This window comes from Haplochromis burtoni, unplaced genomic scaffold (assembly GCF_018398535.1).
Source record: "Haplochromis burtoni strain Fernald_Lab_line unplaced genomic scaffold, NCSU_Asbu1 Contig_127, whole genome shotgun sequence".
Classification (NCBI taxonomy): domain Eukaryota; kingdom Metazoa; phylum Chordata; class Actinopteri; order Cichliformes; family Cichlidae; genus Haplochromis; species Haplochromis burtoni.
Window position 1 is genome coordinate 200012 of NW_024582488.1, and position 19469 is coordinate 219480.

At 42.3% G+C, this 19469-nt stretch overlaps 1 protein-coding gene across 3 annotated transcripts in view; it reads right to left on the bottom strand.

Annotated features, from left to right (window-relative positions):
• The window catches only part of bicd1a (bicaudal D homolog 1a), a 29957-nt gene that overhangs the window by 3925 nt on the left and 6563 nt on the right, over window positions 1-19469 (bottom strand). For all 3 annotated transcript variants that reach the window (XM_042224084.1, XM_005930360.3, XM_005930361.3), the window contains exons 2-8: window positions 8698-8910; window positions 6081-6233; window positions 5175-5663; window positions 3603-3995; window positions 1780-2535; window positions 1518-1669; window positions 1173-1383 (exon numbers count right to left, since the gene is read on the bottom strand). In XM_042224084.1, coding sequence (XP_042080018.1) covers window positions 1173-1383; window positions 1518-1669; window positions 1780-2535; window positions 3603-3995; window positions 5175-5663; window positions 6081-6233; window positions 8698-8910 — 2367 coding nt within the window. The remainder of the gene's footprint in view (window positions 1-1172; window positions 1384-1517; window positions 1670-1779; window positions 2536-3602; window positions 3996-5174; window positions 5664-6080; window positions 6234-8697; window positions 8911-19469) is intronic.

Consider the following 19469-nt stretch of genomic DNA (forward strand, 5'->3'; position numbering starts at 1 on the left):
GGACCCTTGCACTCAGTAACACACACACACACACACACACACACACTTGCCAATACAATATTATATTGATTTGCAAGGGCAAAAAAAGACAAGGACGCGTACAGTGAAACAAAAGCTAAAAATATAATCCTACTCCACCTCACCCGCTGCATATAGGCATTGTATTTTTGGACTACACCAGTTCTGCTGAGGTCTTGTTTACTCGCTCACTTAACACAGAGAAGATTACACATTGCTTTTTAAAAACATTTAGTTTAAATTGGCTTATTTATAATATATGTGACTGTAATTCGGAGTCAAAAGGAGGGAGAAAAAGGTCCAACAGCATTTGACTGCAGTCTCAAAAGGGAAAGACATTTGATCAAACACCGCCATCTAGTGTTGAGAAATGGTTACGTCGCAAAGAGGATTGTGCTGTAACAAAGAATTCTTTTGTTTACTTTCCCTTTTCCAAAGAGGGGTTAGGAATACACGGAGAAAATGCTTGACTGGTTTTCCTACTAGTCTGAGCCTGTCAAAAACCTGGGACAACTTAAGTCATGGTGTAAATAAATTGTAAGGAAAAATCTCAGCTGTAATTCATTGAATCTGCCACAGTGAGGGGCTGTGAGTCATTAAGAATAAAGCCATTTTTGCTTTGTTGTCATTTTGAAACACTTCCTAGTATTGGGGAATGATGTCATATTTTATGGCAGCAGGATTTTAGATGGAAGAAAAGATATTTAATATCAGATTTGTTATCTGGTATTTCATAAAGAATCTTCCCTGTGATGTGTCATGGGCACAGATGTTGCATGATAGTGCACCGGGGTGCCTTATGCATTTCTAAACTAAAGACACGTGATACCACCTCTCCTATTCCACCTAATCTAGAGGCTTCTGGGAAGAAAATTGGTGTTGGGTGTGGAAATGATGATAAAAAACAGCGTATGGCTAGGCATTTAGGATCTACCAACGGCTTCGAACTCCAGAGAGAAACTGGAGTAACTGCAGTGACGCAGAGGTGAAGGTACGGCTGATATCCACAAAGCCACAAACAAACATGAGGTTAGCTCTACACAGGGAAGATTACAAAGGGTCACAGTGGTGTTCGGGGTGTGAGTGATGATGATGAAGTGGCTGTGGAGGCTGGTAGGGTTGGAAGAAATTGTGGGGACACCTCTGCGACTTACTTTGGGTGGGCTGCTTTTTATCTTGGGCACTTTAGCACCACGGGTACGGTGAGTCTGCTCGTGGTCAAACTCCAGATCCTCCAAGCGTTGGGTCAAGGCCAGTTTCTGCTGGATGGCCATTCGGAGGAGGGAGTTCAGCGTCTTCTTTTCATCCTCTGCTGCCGCTAGCTGCCTCTGCATCTCATCCAGCTGTGTAACATATTCATCACACCTACAGGGAGATTAACAGACACACAGCAGGATTATGTGTAGCCACAAGTCAACATTTATACACAAATTCTACGTTTTAACCGAACACTTTGCTTTCTCATCTTAGCTGTGCCACATTTCCTGAGCCCTTCTCACCTCGTCGCAAACATGGCCCTGAGAGAAGAGAAGGTGGCTGCATCTTCTTTCAGAGCCTTCAGTTCATTCCTTAGCTTCGTCATGGTCTCTGTCACCATCGCCTTTTCATTTTCATACTTGCTCTTCAGATTAGCCAGCGCAACTTCTGCTGTCTGCAAAGATGGGCGATTTGAATTGAATCATTTAATGTTAATGGAAAATGCATTTTAGGGTTTTTTTTTAATGAAATAAGTGCCAGAATCCAACAAACAAAAGATTTTACCTGCTTATTGGCCTTGAGCACCAGCCTGAGTGTAGCTATTTGCTCTCTCTTAGTACTAAGCAGGGACTTGAGCTTTAGTATTTCTTCCATGCAGGACTCTTTGTCCTTGTCAAGCATGGGTGCTAACTCCCTAGCTGCAGCCCTTTGCCTGGACAGCTGCAGCGAGCGGTCAACAGCCCTCTGCAGGTGTTTGATCTGGTCTCTGATGATGGCGTTTAAGTTGTAGATATTCATTGGCTCCTTCCGCAGGTCCCCACTTGAGTCTGAAGGTACCGGAGATGGGCAAGGAGAGATGCCGATGACCGGGGAGCCGGTGTAGTTGCGGGTAGGGCTGCTGTGGCAGGAGTCTGCTGGGTTGTGAGTTGTTGTCTCGTTATGCTGGGCATCTTTGGATGGGGAGTCTGTGGAACTGCGCGGAGACTCCGAGGAGCAGGCTGCCGATGCTGCCGCAAGACGTCGCGCCAGGCGAGGCGAGAGCAAAGCTCGAGGATCCTCCGAGCCTTTGAGGCTGCCATTGCGTGTGATTCGGCTCTGGCGGTAGTAATCCAGCATGACACGGTTTGGTGTCTCGTTGTTGCACAGACAGACGTGGTGGTAGAGTTGCGCCAACTCCTCACTGAAGGTTACCAGCTCATCCTGGGCAGCGTTCAGCATGCCCTGGCTCTCTGAGGCAGTACTTGCAGTTGCTCGGAGCTCCGCCTCCAGGCTTACAACCCTTTCCCGGCTTTCACGATAACTTCGCTCCAACTGTGTTACCTGCTCAGAAAACAAACAAACAAACAAACAAACAAACAAACAAACAAACAAACAAACAAACAAACAAACAAACAAACGGTGAGTACTAGGGGTGCAACGATACTCGCATCGATATTGAACCATTCGATACAGTGCTTTCGGTTCGGTACGCATATGTATCGAACAATACAACATTTTTAATTTATTTCTTTTCTTCTGACGATGCTGTCTGTGTTGAGAGCTCAGTGGATCTGCGTTCGACTACTCCGCCTAGGCTGCACTGTCGAGCGCAGATCCACTGAGCGCAGCGCAAGCTAGCGAGACAGAAGCTAAGCTCGTTGCAACATGGCAAATTGAATCTCCCCCACCCTCATTCAGATCTGGCCTTTGGAACTATTTTGGTTTTCATGTGAAGTATGACCCTGAAGGTAAGCGCGTCATGGACTAAAGTAAAACAGTATGTTGGATGTGCCACGCAATGCTCAATTACATGGGTGGGAACTACTGCGTTAGCGCAGTTAGCTCGTTAATGTGCTGACGCCGTCCAGCCCCAGGCACGGGGCGATCCGCGGTAGCTCGTTTGCCGGAGATTTGCCGTGTTGTGGCGTTAACGTCATTTCAGATTAACGCTGACAGCACTAGTGGGAACATCCGACATCATCCCGAGTCATTTAGACAGCCGTTAGCACAGGATTCTCCTTATGGGGACCTGATATGTTTAATATGCTGCTGAGAATATAGCCCAGAAGAAGCGGATAGTATAGCTTTTATTTTGGAAAGAGACATTTCTCTGTAATAAACTCTCTTTTCCAAAGATGAGTGATTTCTCGATCAGATAGATTTATTATTTTATTACTTTGTCGTTTCAGCAACATTACATTTAAAAACTGTACTTTTGAGTTAAAATATATATTTATAATTTTAATAAATGACAAATTAAAAAAGCATGAACATTTTTTTGTATGGAAAAAATATCGAACCCTGACACCAAAGTATTGAACCGAACCGTGAATTTTGTGTATCGTTGCACCCTAGTGAGTACGTTTGCAGCTTTACTTTCAGCAAAACTGGATTAATATTGCACAAACCTGTTCAGTCAGTGCCTGGACCCGGTCATCTTCATGGCTGTCTCCCTGTCCCTCCACCGCCTGATTGTACTTCTCCTTCAGGGCCTTGAGCTCTGCTTTTAGGTCGATCACCTCGGTCACCGCCACCTTGTACCGACACTCAAGAATCTTAAAACCGTGGATATCGAGATCATGATGGCTATTGGCCGTTGGGGATGAGGACCCCCCATTAGGTTTCTCACTCTCTTCTGGATCATCGAGCTCTTTGTCTCCATTGAGATGTTTCATGGCGTTGACGCGCTCTGTGAGACGATGGACGCGCTCATTCTGTTCAGTCAGGGCACCTTGTGTGTGCTGCAACTGAGTCTGTGACTCCTGCAGGTTCTTGAGCAGTGCTGCCTTCTCACGCTCCACCTGCACGACAGAAATTTAAAATTAAATTTGTTTCTTTTTGTACTTTCCAGTGCAATGTCATTTTTGTGTACGTCCTCCAGAACGACACGTTAAACTATATTAAAGCAATAAATCTGATTTTCAAGTTCTGAGATTGAACTATAAGAAACTCTGGACAACTCCAGAAGAAACACAACGAAAACTGGACTTCAGCTGGACCTTATAAGGCTGATGGTCTTTCCCAGACAGATCAACTCAAAAGAGAAAATTAGCTAGTGAGTAATTGTGTTTACAGCGAGAGGCACACTGTGAATATAGCAACCACTAATCTAGTTTTCTCCTCCCTGCTGGTGCCCAGCTAGATAAAAGATGTACAGTAATGACTTTATTTGCTTTTAGCACGAGTTTGATCTCTCTGTGGTTTCACTGTCACTTAACATTCTATATACCATCCTCCACGATGAGTCTGTTTTGTACTCAAGTGGGTTTAAGTGAAAGCTAGTTCAGCTATATATTTTATATTATATATATTTTGTATTTTTACATTCTTTGTATACAGTAGCAGCTTTTCACAGCGTTAAGCAGGAACTAATTGCGGTGTAAATAAAAGTGTACAAAGCAGTTTCCTTCACTTTTGGCATAAATCTGTTGCCTTTCTCGGCCTTTGTCTTGCAGCTGCATTCTCGCATACTGAAAGCTACTCCCTCCATAACATGCGTGAAAGCATACTTAATATATAATGCATGATACAGACACTGAATGTGCATTAGCATGCTTCTTAAAAAGCACTTACCAGATGGGCGCCCTGAGCGCTAGGGCCTCGATTTGAGTCTGAACATTTGTGATGTCATTCCTCTAGTCTTTCTCCACTTCTCATCTATCTCTAATGTCAGTACAGGGTTCAAATGACAATAACCTTAAATGAATGCCTTCAGACTCCATCAGTCTTCACACTAAAAACTAAAATATACTGTGGGAAGGGAGATCAATATGGTAGTCCTGCAATCTGCTCTTTGAAGCTAATTTCAACCCCCTTCAGCGCTGTTATTTAAACCCTCGGTGACGTTCAAGTGACGTCAGTGTCCTTGAAAATAAAGATTCAGTGACCCAACGATTTTCTGATTTCAAACTGGGCTCGGGGCTCATGTGGGACTTTAAACTTTCAGTGAAATTTCCAAGGCACTCTCTCTTATGACCTACCTGCAGTAGCTGCTGTTTAAGCTTCTGCATCTCTGACAAGTTGAGCTCGCTGAACAGATCTGGCACGGGGTGAAGGCCATCTCCCTTTCGGCCGGGTCTGTAGTCCCCGTTCATCTTAGCCATCCCAGAGCCAGCGTGAAAGTGACCGTTGCAGCGGTTGTTGTCCTCATTGTTGCCATTAGCAGCCGGGATGGTGCTGCCATTAGTGCCGTTGCTCTCCTCGGGGAACTTCAGGCCTTCAACTCCGGTGACGGTTAGCGCCAGATGGGCCCCTGCGCCGTAGACGCTGTCACCCAGGCTGATGTGATGGGCTAGTTCTTTCCTCAGATTGTTCTTCTGCTCGCGCTCAGTCTTGAGGGCATCCAGGGCTTCTTCTAACTGACCCTCAGAGATTTCCTTTAAGCGCAAAGCGTCTTCCAGCTGGCTGTTCAGAAGGACAGTCTCCTCCTCCAGCACCTTAATTTCATGTTTCAGTCCCTCGTACTCCACCTGAGGGACACAGAAAGGCCACGTGGTAACAGGAAAAGAATTATTTTAACACATTTGTAAACAGCTGGTAAAAAACAAATCCTTTTGAAATTAATATAACCGTTAAGATCTCTATTCGACTTCATCTAACCACGTGTCTAGAGCTAGTTTAAACTAATACGACTTCGTGTTACTGTGCAGGAAACACTGTGAGATCACTGCGAGTACTGGTACATTTTGGTGACACGAGTCTGAGTCATTAAAATCAATTGAGCCACCGATTGCTGATGCATCACTGAAAGTGATGACAGATCTTTAATAGGCAATTTCACTGACACGCTTAAATCTGAGAAATACATTTAGAGAGTGAAACTCTACACGACAATGACACATAAATAAGAAGCTATTAGTGTGCAAACTGTTGATCTTCGTACCAACCTGGTTCTGCTTGAGTGTGGACACCAGTTTCTGAAGTGTGATGTTCTCCTCCTCCAGCTCTGTGTAGTCCTGAAGCAGCCGGGTCTCTCTGAACTTGTACTCTTTGATCTCCTCCCTCATTCTGCTCCGTTGCAGCTCGAGCATCTCGTTACTCTGAAGGAGGAAAAACAGCGGTGACATTTTTAACAGTTCCCATCACTCTTTCCGCTCATTGAGGTCTCATTGGTTGGGATAAATCTGCAACACGTCTTGAGCCGACTACAAGCCACTGTGGCCAAATTTATAATAGCTACATCAAATTAATTTAAGATGATATTTACTGGAATTAAGAATAGACTTCTCATAACCATCACAGATGCTAACCCAAACAACATGCAGTGATCAGTAACCAGAATAGCTAGCATGTAAATCCAATATGCTGAATATGATTAAACCCTAACAGGCAAAGCGGTGCCCACGTAAACAAGGTCAATATCAAATACAGTCCCGTCAGCTTAAGATTGCATGACATGCACAGACTCATAATGCTGATGCATGTAGACGTGACTTTGCACACTGAGGTAGGACTTTCTCAAAAGCTATTTTTTTACATACCTCTACTGTACATGCGCTGAAACACTCTCTGCTGTTTCCCAAAAATTAACTAGATGATATTTACATATCAAGACAAAAATGAAAAAATATATTTTATATATCTTATTTTCACACACAGTTGTGTGTAAATGTTTGCAGCCCAATGCAACTAGTGGACAGAGTCTGTAGTATAGGCTACAAAATAATGTTACAGTGCATTTGCGCATGTGTGTACTCCTGCTGCTGCAGAGCTGCCTGCAGCTCCCCTGCAGTTCTCTGTACATATGGCAGAAGTGCTGACCCAGAGACTTTGTGGGTGGAGTGGGTGGCTACACGCATTGGCAGTGAATACGATGCTACTTTTAGAAGTGGCAAAAAACCTGAAACTGAAGACCTCTGGTCTACACTGAACCTCCTGATTTGTGCATTAGCTGACAGGAACTCCCATTATATAAAAGTTAATGGTGTAAATGGGGAAATCCCACAAAGGCACAATTGGACTGTTTTGCAAATACATTGAAAGCACTTTTACGCTAAAACTGGCTAAAACACTGTAAAAAGAAAAAAATAGAGCAGACCAAAAACACACAAAATACATTTGCGGTTGATGTATGAACATGAATATAAGCTTTCTGTGATACATGTTGTCAAAATACATTTTATTAATAGTGTGCAGGATATTCAAGGCCAAATAATACTGGGGGCAATCAGACCCTACGGTCAGGGACAGATCGGCACACAACACTGGCACTGAGCCCGCCACAGGGCAGAGCTGTTCACAGCACGAAGTGCGGCTGTTAAAGTCATCATACAATGGTACCCACAACAGGGGCCCAGCCATGTTGTGTTCATTCATCCCTGCCATCACTGCTGTTGTGGCAAAGTTTTACAAATTTAAAGTTTAGGCCTGTGTTTCTTTTTTTGGGCTTTAAAGTGCACTTTGATTTTAATCTTTATCACTTCTCATGTTCTGACTTGTAACTCTAACAACAGACATCTATCTAAACTAACTCAGTGTCTTTTTCCCCAAACCTGTATATGTTAGGTTGCTTGAAATCTGTAAAACAAAAATCTTTTAATTAGATTTGGTCTGTGGTAAATGAAGTGCTCGATGTCACTGCAGCACCTGCCTCTCACGATGAAAGGAATCCTGTTCATTAACTGTGCAAATGAGGACTTCAAAAAACAGCAGAAGGCACTTCATAAATATATCAAAGCGCCACACTCATGACTCAGACATGGGGCATTTGTGCATAGGAACAACTCATCGTGTGTAAAGGTTTATCAGGTAATTACAGCTGAGATGTTGATTTTGTTCCACATGCTCCAGCACCATCAATATCTTCACTTCTTGTGAACTTTGAGAATGAGCGAACATCACAGCACTGCCTGACCAAATTAGTGAATGAGAGTGTGTCCTGTGGGCGTAGTGCTGGTACTCTGTCCCTACACATGTGCCGAGCTCAGGGCATTTCACTTTATATCCCAGCTTAGCACTGGATTTGCCCCCCACAATGGGGTCGTGGCCGCAGTGTCTGACCCCTGCTCGAACTCCGGTACTGCCCAACACAGTTGCTGCAGACATATATACTTGCATAAATACACACTTTGCACATATGTATATCGTTTATTATTCTGTGTGAGGCATGACACCTTTTAGTTTGTCACAGTAACCTCTTGATCTTTGATAAACACATAGGTCTCATGTTAGTTAATGTAGAATGAAAGAAATACTAGTCAAACTGTGGAAAACAATCCGTTTGGACTCAAGAATTATCATAAAAACTATAAGATGGCTTTACATGCAGTTAACTCTTACTGTATCTCGCTCAGTCAAGAGCCAGCTGCAAGCCAAATGCATTCAAGTTTCAAAACAATTAATGTGCACATCTCATAGAGAGAATTTTAGGTGTTGGTAACAAAATACTACTGACATAAGCAGAAATATATCAAATCTACACACACAGTAGATTCAATTTCCTGTTTTTCTTTATTTAGGAAGTAATAAATCGTCTGCATGCTTTCCTCGTGTTGACAAACTCACCTCTCGTAGCTCCTGTACAAGTGCGTTGAGCCGCTCATTCTCTGACTGGGCGTTGGACGCCACAGAGCGGCTAAGCGTCACCTCTGACTGCAGCTCCAACAGGCGGCCCATATAGTAGGCCTCCTTGGAGGCGGACTCCTGCAGCAGTGTCTCCTCATTGGTCTCCCCATCCTCTGCCACCTTCCGTTGGTTGGTGTAAGCCTGGCCAAATGCCTGAAGAGATAAAAAAGGGAGGGAGGTAGGGTAAGAAGAAAAGGAAACCGGTATTTCTGTAAAGTCAAAATTAAAATCACACTGATCCAAATCCTGTCAAATAGCATCAGCATCATAATCCAAGCGATGGAAGGGATTAGCACACACTGCCTCGGAAATCTTGCACATCTCTCCCAGCTGTGTGTGCTAGGCCGAGTGCTGCTGTACTTTTGACCACTGGCAGCACTGATGGGACACTTGCAGGGGCTGGCCCTTAAGAATACCTGCTGTCTGTCGATGTGGGTGATGTTTCACTCAGATCAATAGACACAGTGTTCCCATTTTCCTGACACAGGTTTTCACGACACTGAGAGCTGACGTGTCATGATAAAATCAAAGCAGGTATCAACAGAAAAAACATGGCAACCACAGCGGGCCTGCTGGGTCAAAGTGGTAAACTAGCAAACACACATTCACTGTTAGGGGAAGACCAGTGTTTCCAGTTCAGCGCTATTTCTCTGTCAAGGTTTCCTGAATGCATGTGTGAGTTTCATGACTGGAACATCAGGAACTGTTTTAGTGATTCAATAAACCATGCTTCCCTTTTGCCCCTTTCCATCAGGAGAAATGACTTTTGCACCTGCAGAAAGCTCTGTGAGAGAAAATGGATCATCTGAAAAATATTTTATGGTTTACAACCGCCACAGGATGCTGTAGACCAGCGGTCCCCAACCTTTTTTGCGCCACGGACCGGTTTATGCCTGACAATATTTTCACGGACTGACCTTTAAGGTGTCGCAGATAAATACAACAAAATAAAACTAGTACCGGTACCGAAAAAAAAAAGATTTATTCATAACACACGTGAAAAGATCCAGGAAAACCGAGTTAACGATAAAAACGATAACAAAATAACGCTGGAAACCGATAAAAACCGTGAAAACCATACATTTCACACCTGAGCCTCAACTCTCGCGGCCCGGTACCAAACGACTCACGGACCGGTACCCGGGGATACTGTATTGTATGGTTATTGACTCTTCAAACTGACCATGCAATTTAAATAGGAAGCCATTTATTTTGAACTACATGTTTAATAATGTAAGCTTCCCAATCCCATCTCATCATCATAATATTTTCTCTGTTTGTCATGAATCATTTATTAGGCACAAGCATCCATTACTTTGAAAAGACATGAGCCTAAAGTGCAGCTGTCTTTTCTTTTCATTTGTGGCTAACGAGCTAAGCGGGCAGTCTCCTGCTGTGTTGAGGTGAAATTAATTTGTGCTTTTACATGTAAAAAAAAAATAAATTATGAACCACATGTTTCTCTCTTTATGGATACTTATTATCCCGCGCCCCCCTCCCCCCCCTTTTTGTCCCCCTCCCCCGCTTCCCCTTTTTTGGTTTTAAAAAACTTTTGGGTTGGGGTTTAGGGAGGGGAAAAAAAAATATCTTATTATCAAGTAAGCAATAAAGTGGAATTAAAGGTTAAATTCAGTTCAGTTGCAGTTATGGCCAACAGGCACATTTTCCAATCTGTCAGTGTAACCCACTTTTAATCTACATGCTGTAAGTCTGTTAAATAGAAGCTTTTTCATTCACGCTCTCCTCAGAGAGCATGTTAATGCAAATTCAATAGACCTCTTTATTATGCCTTTGAATTACAAGTGTAGCAGTTAGCATATGAAGAAATGCCAGCAATAATCGGTCTGGCAAAATGCCCCGTAAACTAAAAAACACTCGGCAACATGTATCTATTAAAGAAAGGTTGTATATTTCTTTATTATTTTCCTTCTGTACACACCGCTTTCTCTGTATTTCATCATTCTCTCTTCGTACTCCTTTGTGCTCTCACCCTGGTGCCCCCTCTCTCTCTCAAGAGAGCCACAGTGTGATTGTAGTGAATGATTAAGAGGAAGGGCCTCTGGAACAAAACAGACGATTAATTCTAGGCACAGTGTGACTGAATGAGCTTGCATTCTCTGCTCGGATGAGAGCCCGGCAATCTCGGAGCAGGCCTCACGGCAACAGCTGGGCTCTGCAGGACAGGAAGTAAAAATCTGGCCCAGACAAAACCCTTTATCACAGCATTTAGTTCCAAAGAAATTAGTAGGAGATTTCAGTTAAAGATTTTAAGAAAAGAGGTTCTGGTCCTCTGAGGCTTTCCCTCCAGGAAAATGCATCTCCCTGCATCACATTACAATCTTCTTGAGAAGCTCCTTTTAATTGCTTGAAAGTGCATCATGCAGAATTGGATCAAAGACTCCCGGCCAAATGTTATTCTCTGCTACAGGGATCATTTTAACACCAAAAAAAAGACCTGTTTCATGATAATTACATGAACACAACTGCCAGTACTGCTGTATGTACAAAGTGACGCCCCAGTATTTGTGTCCTAATTGGCAATCAAGTGGAGAAGATTAAAGTTTAATATCGTTTCCTCAGGATCACATTAATATGGAGTCACTCATGGGCAGCCATTTTGGATCTTTATACTGAAAATCACAGACTGCAAGAAGTGTTGAGGCTCCACACTCGTATGTCTCTCAGACAATGGGTTCTATAGATATTCATCCCTGGGGCGACAGGAGGAGGAGCAGGCGAAGGGAACAAACCCACCACTGCAGCAGTGTGAGAGTTTGTGTAACCCGAAAATCCTTCCCTGTCTGCTGGAGTCCCTAATGAGAAGTCAGGGGAGGTGCTCTGGGTGTGTGATGTTTTATTTGTGTGTATATGCATACAGCAAGGATCTATTTTTACACCCAGGAGGTCAGAGGATGGAGCTATTTCTGCAGCAGCAATTAATCTTATGAAAACTTTCATCATTAACAGGGGGACTACTCTGTTGTACAGGAGCTGTTTAATTATAGATGGTAATGTAGCGTAAAGCTAATGCAGGATATACACTCGATTACATTTTCAGAGTCAAAGAGCAACCCTTGGAGGTAAATGAACATGCTCGAAACGTGCAGAAACACAGTCGAGAGGAACAACCAATAACCGAGTTGTATGAGTTATTTATGTCAGTTATTCTAATTAATGTGTATTTTTAATTAGATAATTTTAAGCACGAGTGCGGCATCCTCAATGTTTCTGTCAGTTATGGGTGAACAGAAATATGGTTATTAGCTAAGAAGCAATATTCTTATGAATAACATAAACACACAGATATATACACCAAATGCTGCGTCTCAGCCAGATGGGTGGCCTGGGCAGTCACATCAGGGATTTCAGTACCATGGAGAGAGACTTGCAGCACATCCACTACCATGCAGCTGTCAGCGTGTGTGTGTGTGTGTGTGTGTGTGTGTTAGAGGGCAATCATTCACCACGGGATTGATACTGTAGCCAGACAAAGGGAGAGAAAAGACAAAGAGGACTGTTCAACATGTGCATCGTCAAAACAGCACATCGCAGCTGATGCATGGGACATTTCATTTATTTTTAGTTTCTCTACTTTTTTTATCCAAAGTGTTTGAGAGCATGCCGAATAATTCATTCAATAAAAAAATCCCTCCACAACAGTACTCCCAGAAGGAATAAATAATAATCCCCAAAGCACAAAAATGCCCCAAATATGACATAAATAAGAAGCAGCATGCAGTGTCTCAACCTTCAGTCACCACGAGACCTCGCACACAAACACACGTTAGCTGGCAGTAAGTGAATGAGGCAAATATGCAAGATGCAGTCCTGACTCACTCGCTCCTTTTGACACACACAGCGTTTGACTGCTGTGCACGACTCAGCGAAGGAAAGAAAAGAAAAAGTGAAATATCGCATTTTATTTCAAATAAACATGGTGAAGAAAATTTCCCTGTTGTTGTTTCTGTTCAGTAAATAAGCTTTACATTATCTTGCAAACTGTCTGTAATTAATACTCTGTAATCTAGGAATTTAGTTTTAGTAGTTTTTGCTCTATATAATTGATATTTTTTAGTGGGGATAGGTTAATCGATTAATCGAAATTGCCCATAGGTGTGAATGTGAGTGCGAATGGTTGTCTGTCTCTGTGTTAGCCCTGCGACAGACTGGCGCCCTGTCCACGGTGTCCCCCGCCTCTCGCCCTATGACAGCTGGGATAGGCTCCAGCGACCCCCACGACCCTGAAAAGGATAAGTGGAAGCGAATGGATGGACGAAGTTTAGTGTTTATCGTCAATAAAATGTAAATTTTGTGACGAGTGAGACTGAGCGAGCCTCACTTTTATTCTCTAATATGATTGAAACTTAAATGTTCACTCTGATCTCTGAAGCACCATTTAAAAGCACCTCGATGCCTTCAAATCTATATGATCAAAGTTATTTCTAAAGCTTACAATATCGTCTTCACAGCCACAGATAGCATTAAAATGATTGTGAGTAGTTCTTCTTACAATAAGTAACATTTATCCTTAGTCTAATATGACACCAAATGTAATATTTTCAGTTTAATATGCTGAATATCATAAACAGATACTGAAGAAGATTCATGGAAAACACTGCTCTGCCATATTTTTGTCCTTCAACAAGGACGGAGACATGTCTTTGTTGGTTTCTAAGCAACAAGAAAAAATGCCAAGTCAAGAGATCTGTCAGACACACGAGCACATTTCCACAAGTAAGGGGAAAGTGTGTAATCACAGCCAAGTAAGAATGGAGGAAATCAATTAAAAGATGAAGAGTAATTGCAAATTTTAGCAAAACATGTTGAAAATCTGTTGTTTTTTGTTGTTGTCAGTGGACAAAATTAGAGTTTGCAGTGCGAGCATTCTACCGCAAGTGTTTGTTTGTGTGCTTTAGGTCATCAGGACTACTCTACTGAATCACGAGGGATATTTATAGCTTATAACTGTATTGTAGAGTGCACATGCATGCTCTGCAGAACCTGTTAAATTTCCCTAGAGAGAGCTCCTCTATCCCTGAATTACTGTCTGCACAAAAATTGAGCTACATGAAATGAATGATTTATAGATAGTAATGAGGATAAATAGCTCGCTTTCTATTCCTCCTTACCAGAATGCTGTTTAGTGCAATAAAGCCTATTATTCCTCTTATGACAATATGCTATTATGCCCACAACTGAGGAATAAAAACATCTATAATGTAGGCTAACAGCTGAAAAATGCTTTCATGTGCTTTAAAGTGGAAAATCAATCCCAGAAATCCACAATGGTGTCACATCTGCTGCTCACCAACACAATGACCAGAGAACACGCTGTGTGAAGCCGAGGCTTCTGCCAGTGGGACAAGCGGTGCCTGGCTAAAATGATGCAGCTTGTTTGAGTGATTAAATTTGGCCCAAGTCTGCTCCTGATAAGAAAGATGGTTGGATACTTTCCCAGAATGCCTATCACTTATACGTGTTTAGTCTGAACCTGACTGAATGGACAGTGTGGTGGTAGAGAGGCCGCTGTGCATTAGATTTCTTTGTTAGATTTTTTTCTTTATTTACTGCTTTTTCTCTTAAAATACGTCCCTATGTTCGCCTTCTCCGCCTCCTTACTTCACCCTTATCGTCCCCAGATTTAAAATCAACCTTATTGACCCAGTGTGAAACTAAACAATGGCCTACATAACACTACATTACTACATTACTGATCTGATGACAAACCATTACATTCACCTAGAAAGCTGCGATTTCCCATTAGAAAGGAAGCAATGACCAGTGTAAGCTGACAGATAGGAAAGCCACTAGAGGACTGCACAGACTGTACCAGCTTTAGCTGTGTCATTCTCTTTGCTTGGTAATGTGCCCTACAGGAAATCCTGAGCTAGTGGACCACAAAAACACACAGTGGAACCTTCAAGCTATTCCAACACACAAATACGTATTCAGAAATACACATCGGTACAGGACAACTCGCACTCGTGCTAAGTCACTGTTCATTCCTGCCTTTCACAAAGAGCGAACAACAAAAGATAAAAATTAACACAACTGTAACATCACCTGTTTGTTAGTAAAGCCTCAACCTGAGCATTTTGACCACGGCATCAAGATTTTTTGAAATAATGAGAATAATGAGAAAAAGAGGGACACGGCATGCTCATATGATTGTGACATATTTATCATAAAGGGGGGTTTGGCAGTTTTACTTTACTGTCACTTCTACAAAGTTAATACAGTGACGAATAGAAACCTGTGACTGAGCCATAAACTCATCTTGTAAGTCATTGTTTAGGCTGTGGACTGAGTGAGCTGTAGGGTCATGTTCTATTTTTTTGCACAAGTGCTTTAATGCAGGCTTACAGCATCAGCTTCAACTCAAGAGTTGTCACGTCATTAACCCATATGTGTGCATTCTCCTCAGTTCCTTAAGAGGAATTTACAAACCAATTGGTGGCATCACGGCGGCTCCATAAAACCTCTCCGAGAGGACTTTTTCCGTGATGATGATTTTATTTCTTCCCCAGCTCCTTTTACTTGTGGTGTCCCGCAGGGTTCCGTATTAGGTCCAATTCTTTTTTCCATCTATATGTTACCCTTAGGCCTAATCTTTAGGAAGGATAACATCTACTTTCACTCATACGCCGACGACACCCAGATTTATCTTCGGTTCACCTCCACACCCATGGAATCGCTAGTCAAATGTCTTGACGAAGTTAAAACCTGGATGGCCTCAAATTTTCTTACCTTCAATGAGGACAAACCTGAGGTAATTATTTTTGGACCAAGTTGTAATTTCAATGCCCCAGATTTGCACTTATGTAACCTAACATGTGCTGTTAAAACGCATGTAAAAAACCTGGGGGTTTTCTTGGATAGCAAACTTACATTTGAGAAACAAATTAATTCAGTTGTCCAGCGGTCCTTTTTTAAATTAAGGCTCCTATCCAAAGTGAGATCTTTTTTATCTTTTAGAAACTTGGAAAGAGCAATTCATGTGTTTGTTTTTATCTCAACTGGATTACTGCAATTCACTATATGTGGGTGTCAGTCAGTCCAGCTCGGCCCGGCTCCAACTGGTACAGAATGCTGCAGCTCGCCTTTTGACTCGTGTGAAGAAACACCAACACATTACTCCGGTGCTTGATTGCCTTCATTGGCTTCCAGTGTGTTTTAGAATTAAATTCCAAATCTTACTTTTGACTTATAAAGTGCTAGTTGGCCAGGCACTGGACTATTTGTCTGACCTTTTGCAGCTTTATACGCCCTCTAGAGCCCTTCGATCAAGTGATCACCTGCTCCTTACCTTACATAAGTCTAGGATGGTTCATAGAGGAGATTGGGCATTTGTGGTAGTGGCCCCGAAAATGTGGAATAATCTACCTCTCCACATTAGAAAGGCCCCAACTGTTACTCTTTTTAAATCTCATCTTAAAACACATTCGAAACTGCATGAGAGTTACCAATTCTTTTATCGAAATTTTCTTTTAATTTTCTTACCTGTTGTTGTTGTTAATGTCATTGTTTAATTGTTATTTTGTACAGCACTTTGGTCAACTCCCTGTTGTTATTAAATGTGCTTTATAAATAAATAAATGAAATGAAATGAAAGCTGTTATACTGTCTGTGCTGGGTTCAGTGCACCTTTTCAGTCTTTTAATAAGCTAACTATGCAAACTAGGCTGGCTAGCTTTGGCCATTATATCAGCAGCTCACTCTTTTGTCCGATTAATGTCACATTTCACTTCAACAAGTGCTTCCCTTAAACCCAAAGTTTAGCCTTAAAAATGCTGGTCCACATACTGATGAATGATGTCATGTGGCTACATTCATTTTGGTGTGTATAAATGTTAATGAAAACTTTGTGCTAGTTTCCTTATAATTAATCAGCCAAATATTTAGTGCTTTATAGATGAAATATTTAGCTGATGTCATAAAGAAAAAAAGGCCAAAGAAAGTATCGCTTATCAAAGAAACAGAGAAAACACGTACCAGCGTATCGCTGCCAAATCTGTCGCTACTAAAGATTTGGGTAGTTTGATCAACTGATCAAGGGATAATCATTTTTTGCTTCATAGGAAATTGATAGCACGATGCAAATGAGGCTGTTTCTCATACTTGACTGCACAGCCAACAATAACAGTAACATGTGGGATGTGTGCTAAAGCTAAATTATGTTTCAGAAACACTGCAGCCCATATTGGACTGTTCTTTCTATTTGAAGGTTATTATGTTGTGCATGCAGGTGTGTAACTGTGTGGCTAAGTGAATCAGCTGTAAGGTAATCCAAACAAATCCTCTCCCTCAGGTTACAACCTGATAAACACAGTGATTTGCTCAGAGGTTCATGAAAACTAAATTAGCAGAAAAAAAGTGATAAAGTTAAATATTTCTGAAAGGATAATCCACCAATACATCAAAGTGGCCAGATTTAATATCTTATTAAATTTCCATCTCCATTTATACCCCCCAATCCCGCCATAATTTTCATTAAGTAGTCAGGGGACGAAGACCACTAATGGAGTACGTGTCTTCTTTCTTTATGCAGTACCTCCCTCTATGCTGGTGTCCTTTATCCCCCTTTTCAGGTGGCGGAAGAAGAAACCGGAAACTTAAAACAACAATAGCGTCTGAACACTGAGGAATGTGTTACAACATCAAAAGACAGAAGTGACTGAAAACTCGCAGGCTCATTGATAATCTGCAATCGTTCCTGCAGACACACCCAGACAGGCAGCCAGACTCATAAAAACAGAGAGACACACAGAGCAGATTCATCTGATAAAACGCTCTCCTCTCTCTGCACTCGGTCTCTCCTGATAAAGAGGACTCAGCCAAGCCAGACAAATACAGACTACAATGGAGAGGCTAGCCTGCACACAGTGACCCTCTTGGTATTGCATGCATGGGGCCTCAGGGTGACTCAGTGCTTTTGTGCAGCCACAAGAGACCCTCCATGCCAGAGTATGTAGAGTTTGATTTCTTGAAAAAGGTACTAATAAGGTGCAGTATGGCACATATTCACACCCATGAGAGTCTTAAATATCTCTCCATTGTGTATTATAAGCTGTTTTATCTGTTTCTGCTCCTTTTGTATGAAATGTTTTCCTTGTCAAAATGATTTGTTATCATTGAGTCAGTGTTTGGACAAAAAGTTCGCACCCAAAACTGCCAAAAAACTTAATCCCACTAATTCCAATTAAGGCCCATCATCTCCATATTCACCCTGACATGGCATACTTCCTGTTTTAGTTTCCTGACCTTACTTGAAGTCATGACCAGTGTACTGAGAACATGGTTAATTAAACAGGTTGACTATGGAAAGTCTGTCTAATTCTATACATTCCCTAATAGGGCTGAAGTGACAAAGACGCATCTGTGACCCTATTCTGTATGGCACACCCATCACAAGCGCATGCTTGGGTGTGCATGTGCTCATGCCTGGCTTTGTGTGTGAGAATGGTGACAAGGCAGAGGACAGGGAGGATCATGCGCATTTCCAAGCGCCCTTTGCGGGATAAAATGGCCTCTGGATATGGAGATAAAAGGCTTCTCTTTATCGGGCATGCTGGGATGAGAAGCATAGAATAAGACTATACTGTAGATGAAACTCAATAGCTCTGTCTAGACAATAAGAAAGGCTTAACAACCACGTTCAGTGATGCATTAATGACTTAAGAGAAGTCCAATTTAATTCAGGCAAACAATAAATTTTGACAACACATGGAATAATGTATTTTTTTTCCTCCTTGTGAGAGGATGGACAGATTTTTCTGCTATGGTATCTGAGTTTGCAGCACACACAGCTAAAGTGGACAACTAATCGATACAGCAGCCAGCAGGGAGGGGAGTCCTGTTCTTACTACATTTCACTGCAGCAAAAAGGAGCATTCTGAAAAAACTTAATCTATGCAGGGACGGGCGAACCTGAAGGGGCTCTGCAGGTTCATTAAGCCCCTTTCTCTGTGACAATAGAAAAGAACAATCGTTACACTGAAGCAACTGAACAAACTCTGTTCTCTGCTCTTCTATTCTGCTGACACAGTGTGTATACGATACGCACAGCACACTTTTGTGTCTCCTCCCCTTTTCTCCATTACGTCAATACAACCATAAAAACCTGAAACAACAAAGAGGGCCTGGTTGATCACTCAACACCACTACAATATCCTGCCGCCCCTCACTCTGTGCTCTCCATCACAACATCCCCACCCGAGCCTCCCACCTTTCGTGTTGCACACGCACACAGGGGAAAAACAGAAAGGGGGAAGCTCTGTGCACATCAGCCCAGATGTGTGGCTCAAACACAAGGACCAATGATTTTCCCTTCAGGTGCTGGAAAAACACACACGGCAACTCTCCACAAAAACAACAGAGACCACGAGGGCATGCAGGTCCTTATCTATATGCTTGACTGCATCCCTGAGCCTGTTGCAAGGGTCACAGGTCAGCATCAGCGAAAACTGCACAGTGCATTCCACTCTTGGCTTTATTTCCATCCAAGAGGCAAAGGTGCCAAAAACAGTTTGATTGCTCATAAAGCGCAGTGGGTTACTGATTAAAGAGCCAGTTTTTCTAAAATGCTTGAAGCTACTAAATAGAATCTCTCACACGTGTTTAGGCAGCATTCACCGATCTTTGCAATACACGCTACGCTACACACAATAGAGTCCAGCGTAGCTCAGACATGATACGTTTTCACCAAACAGAGC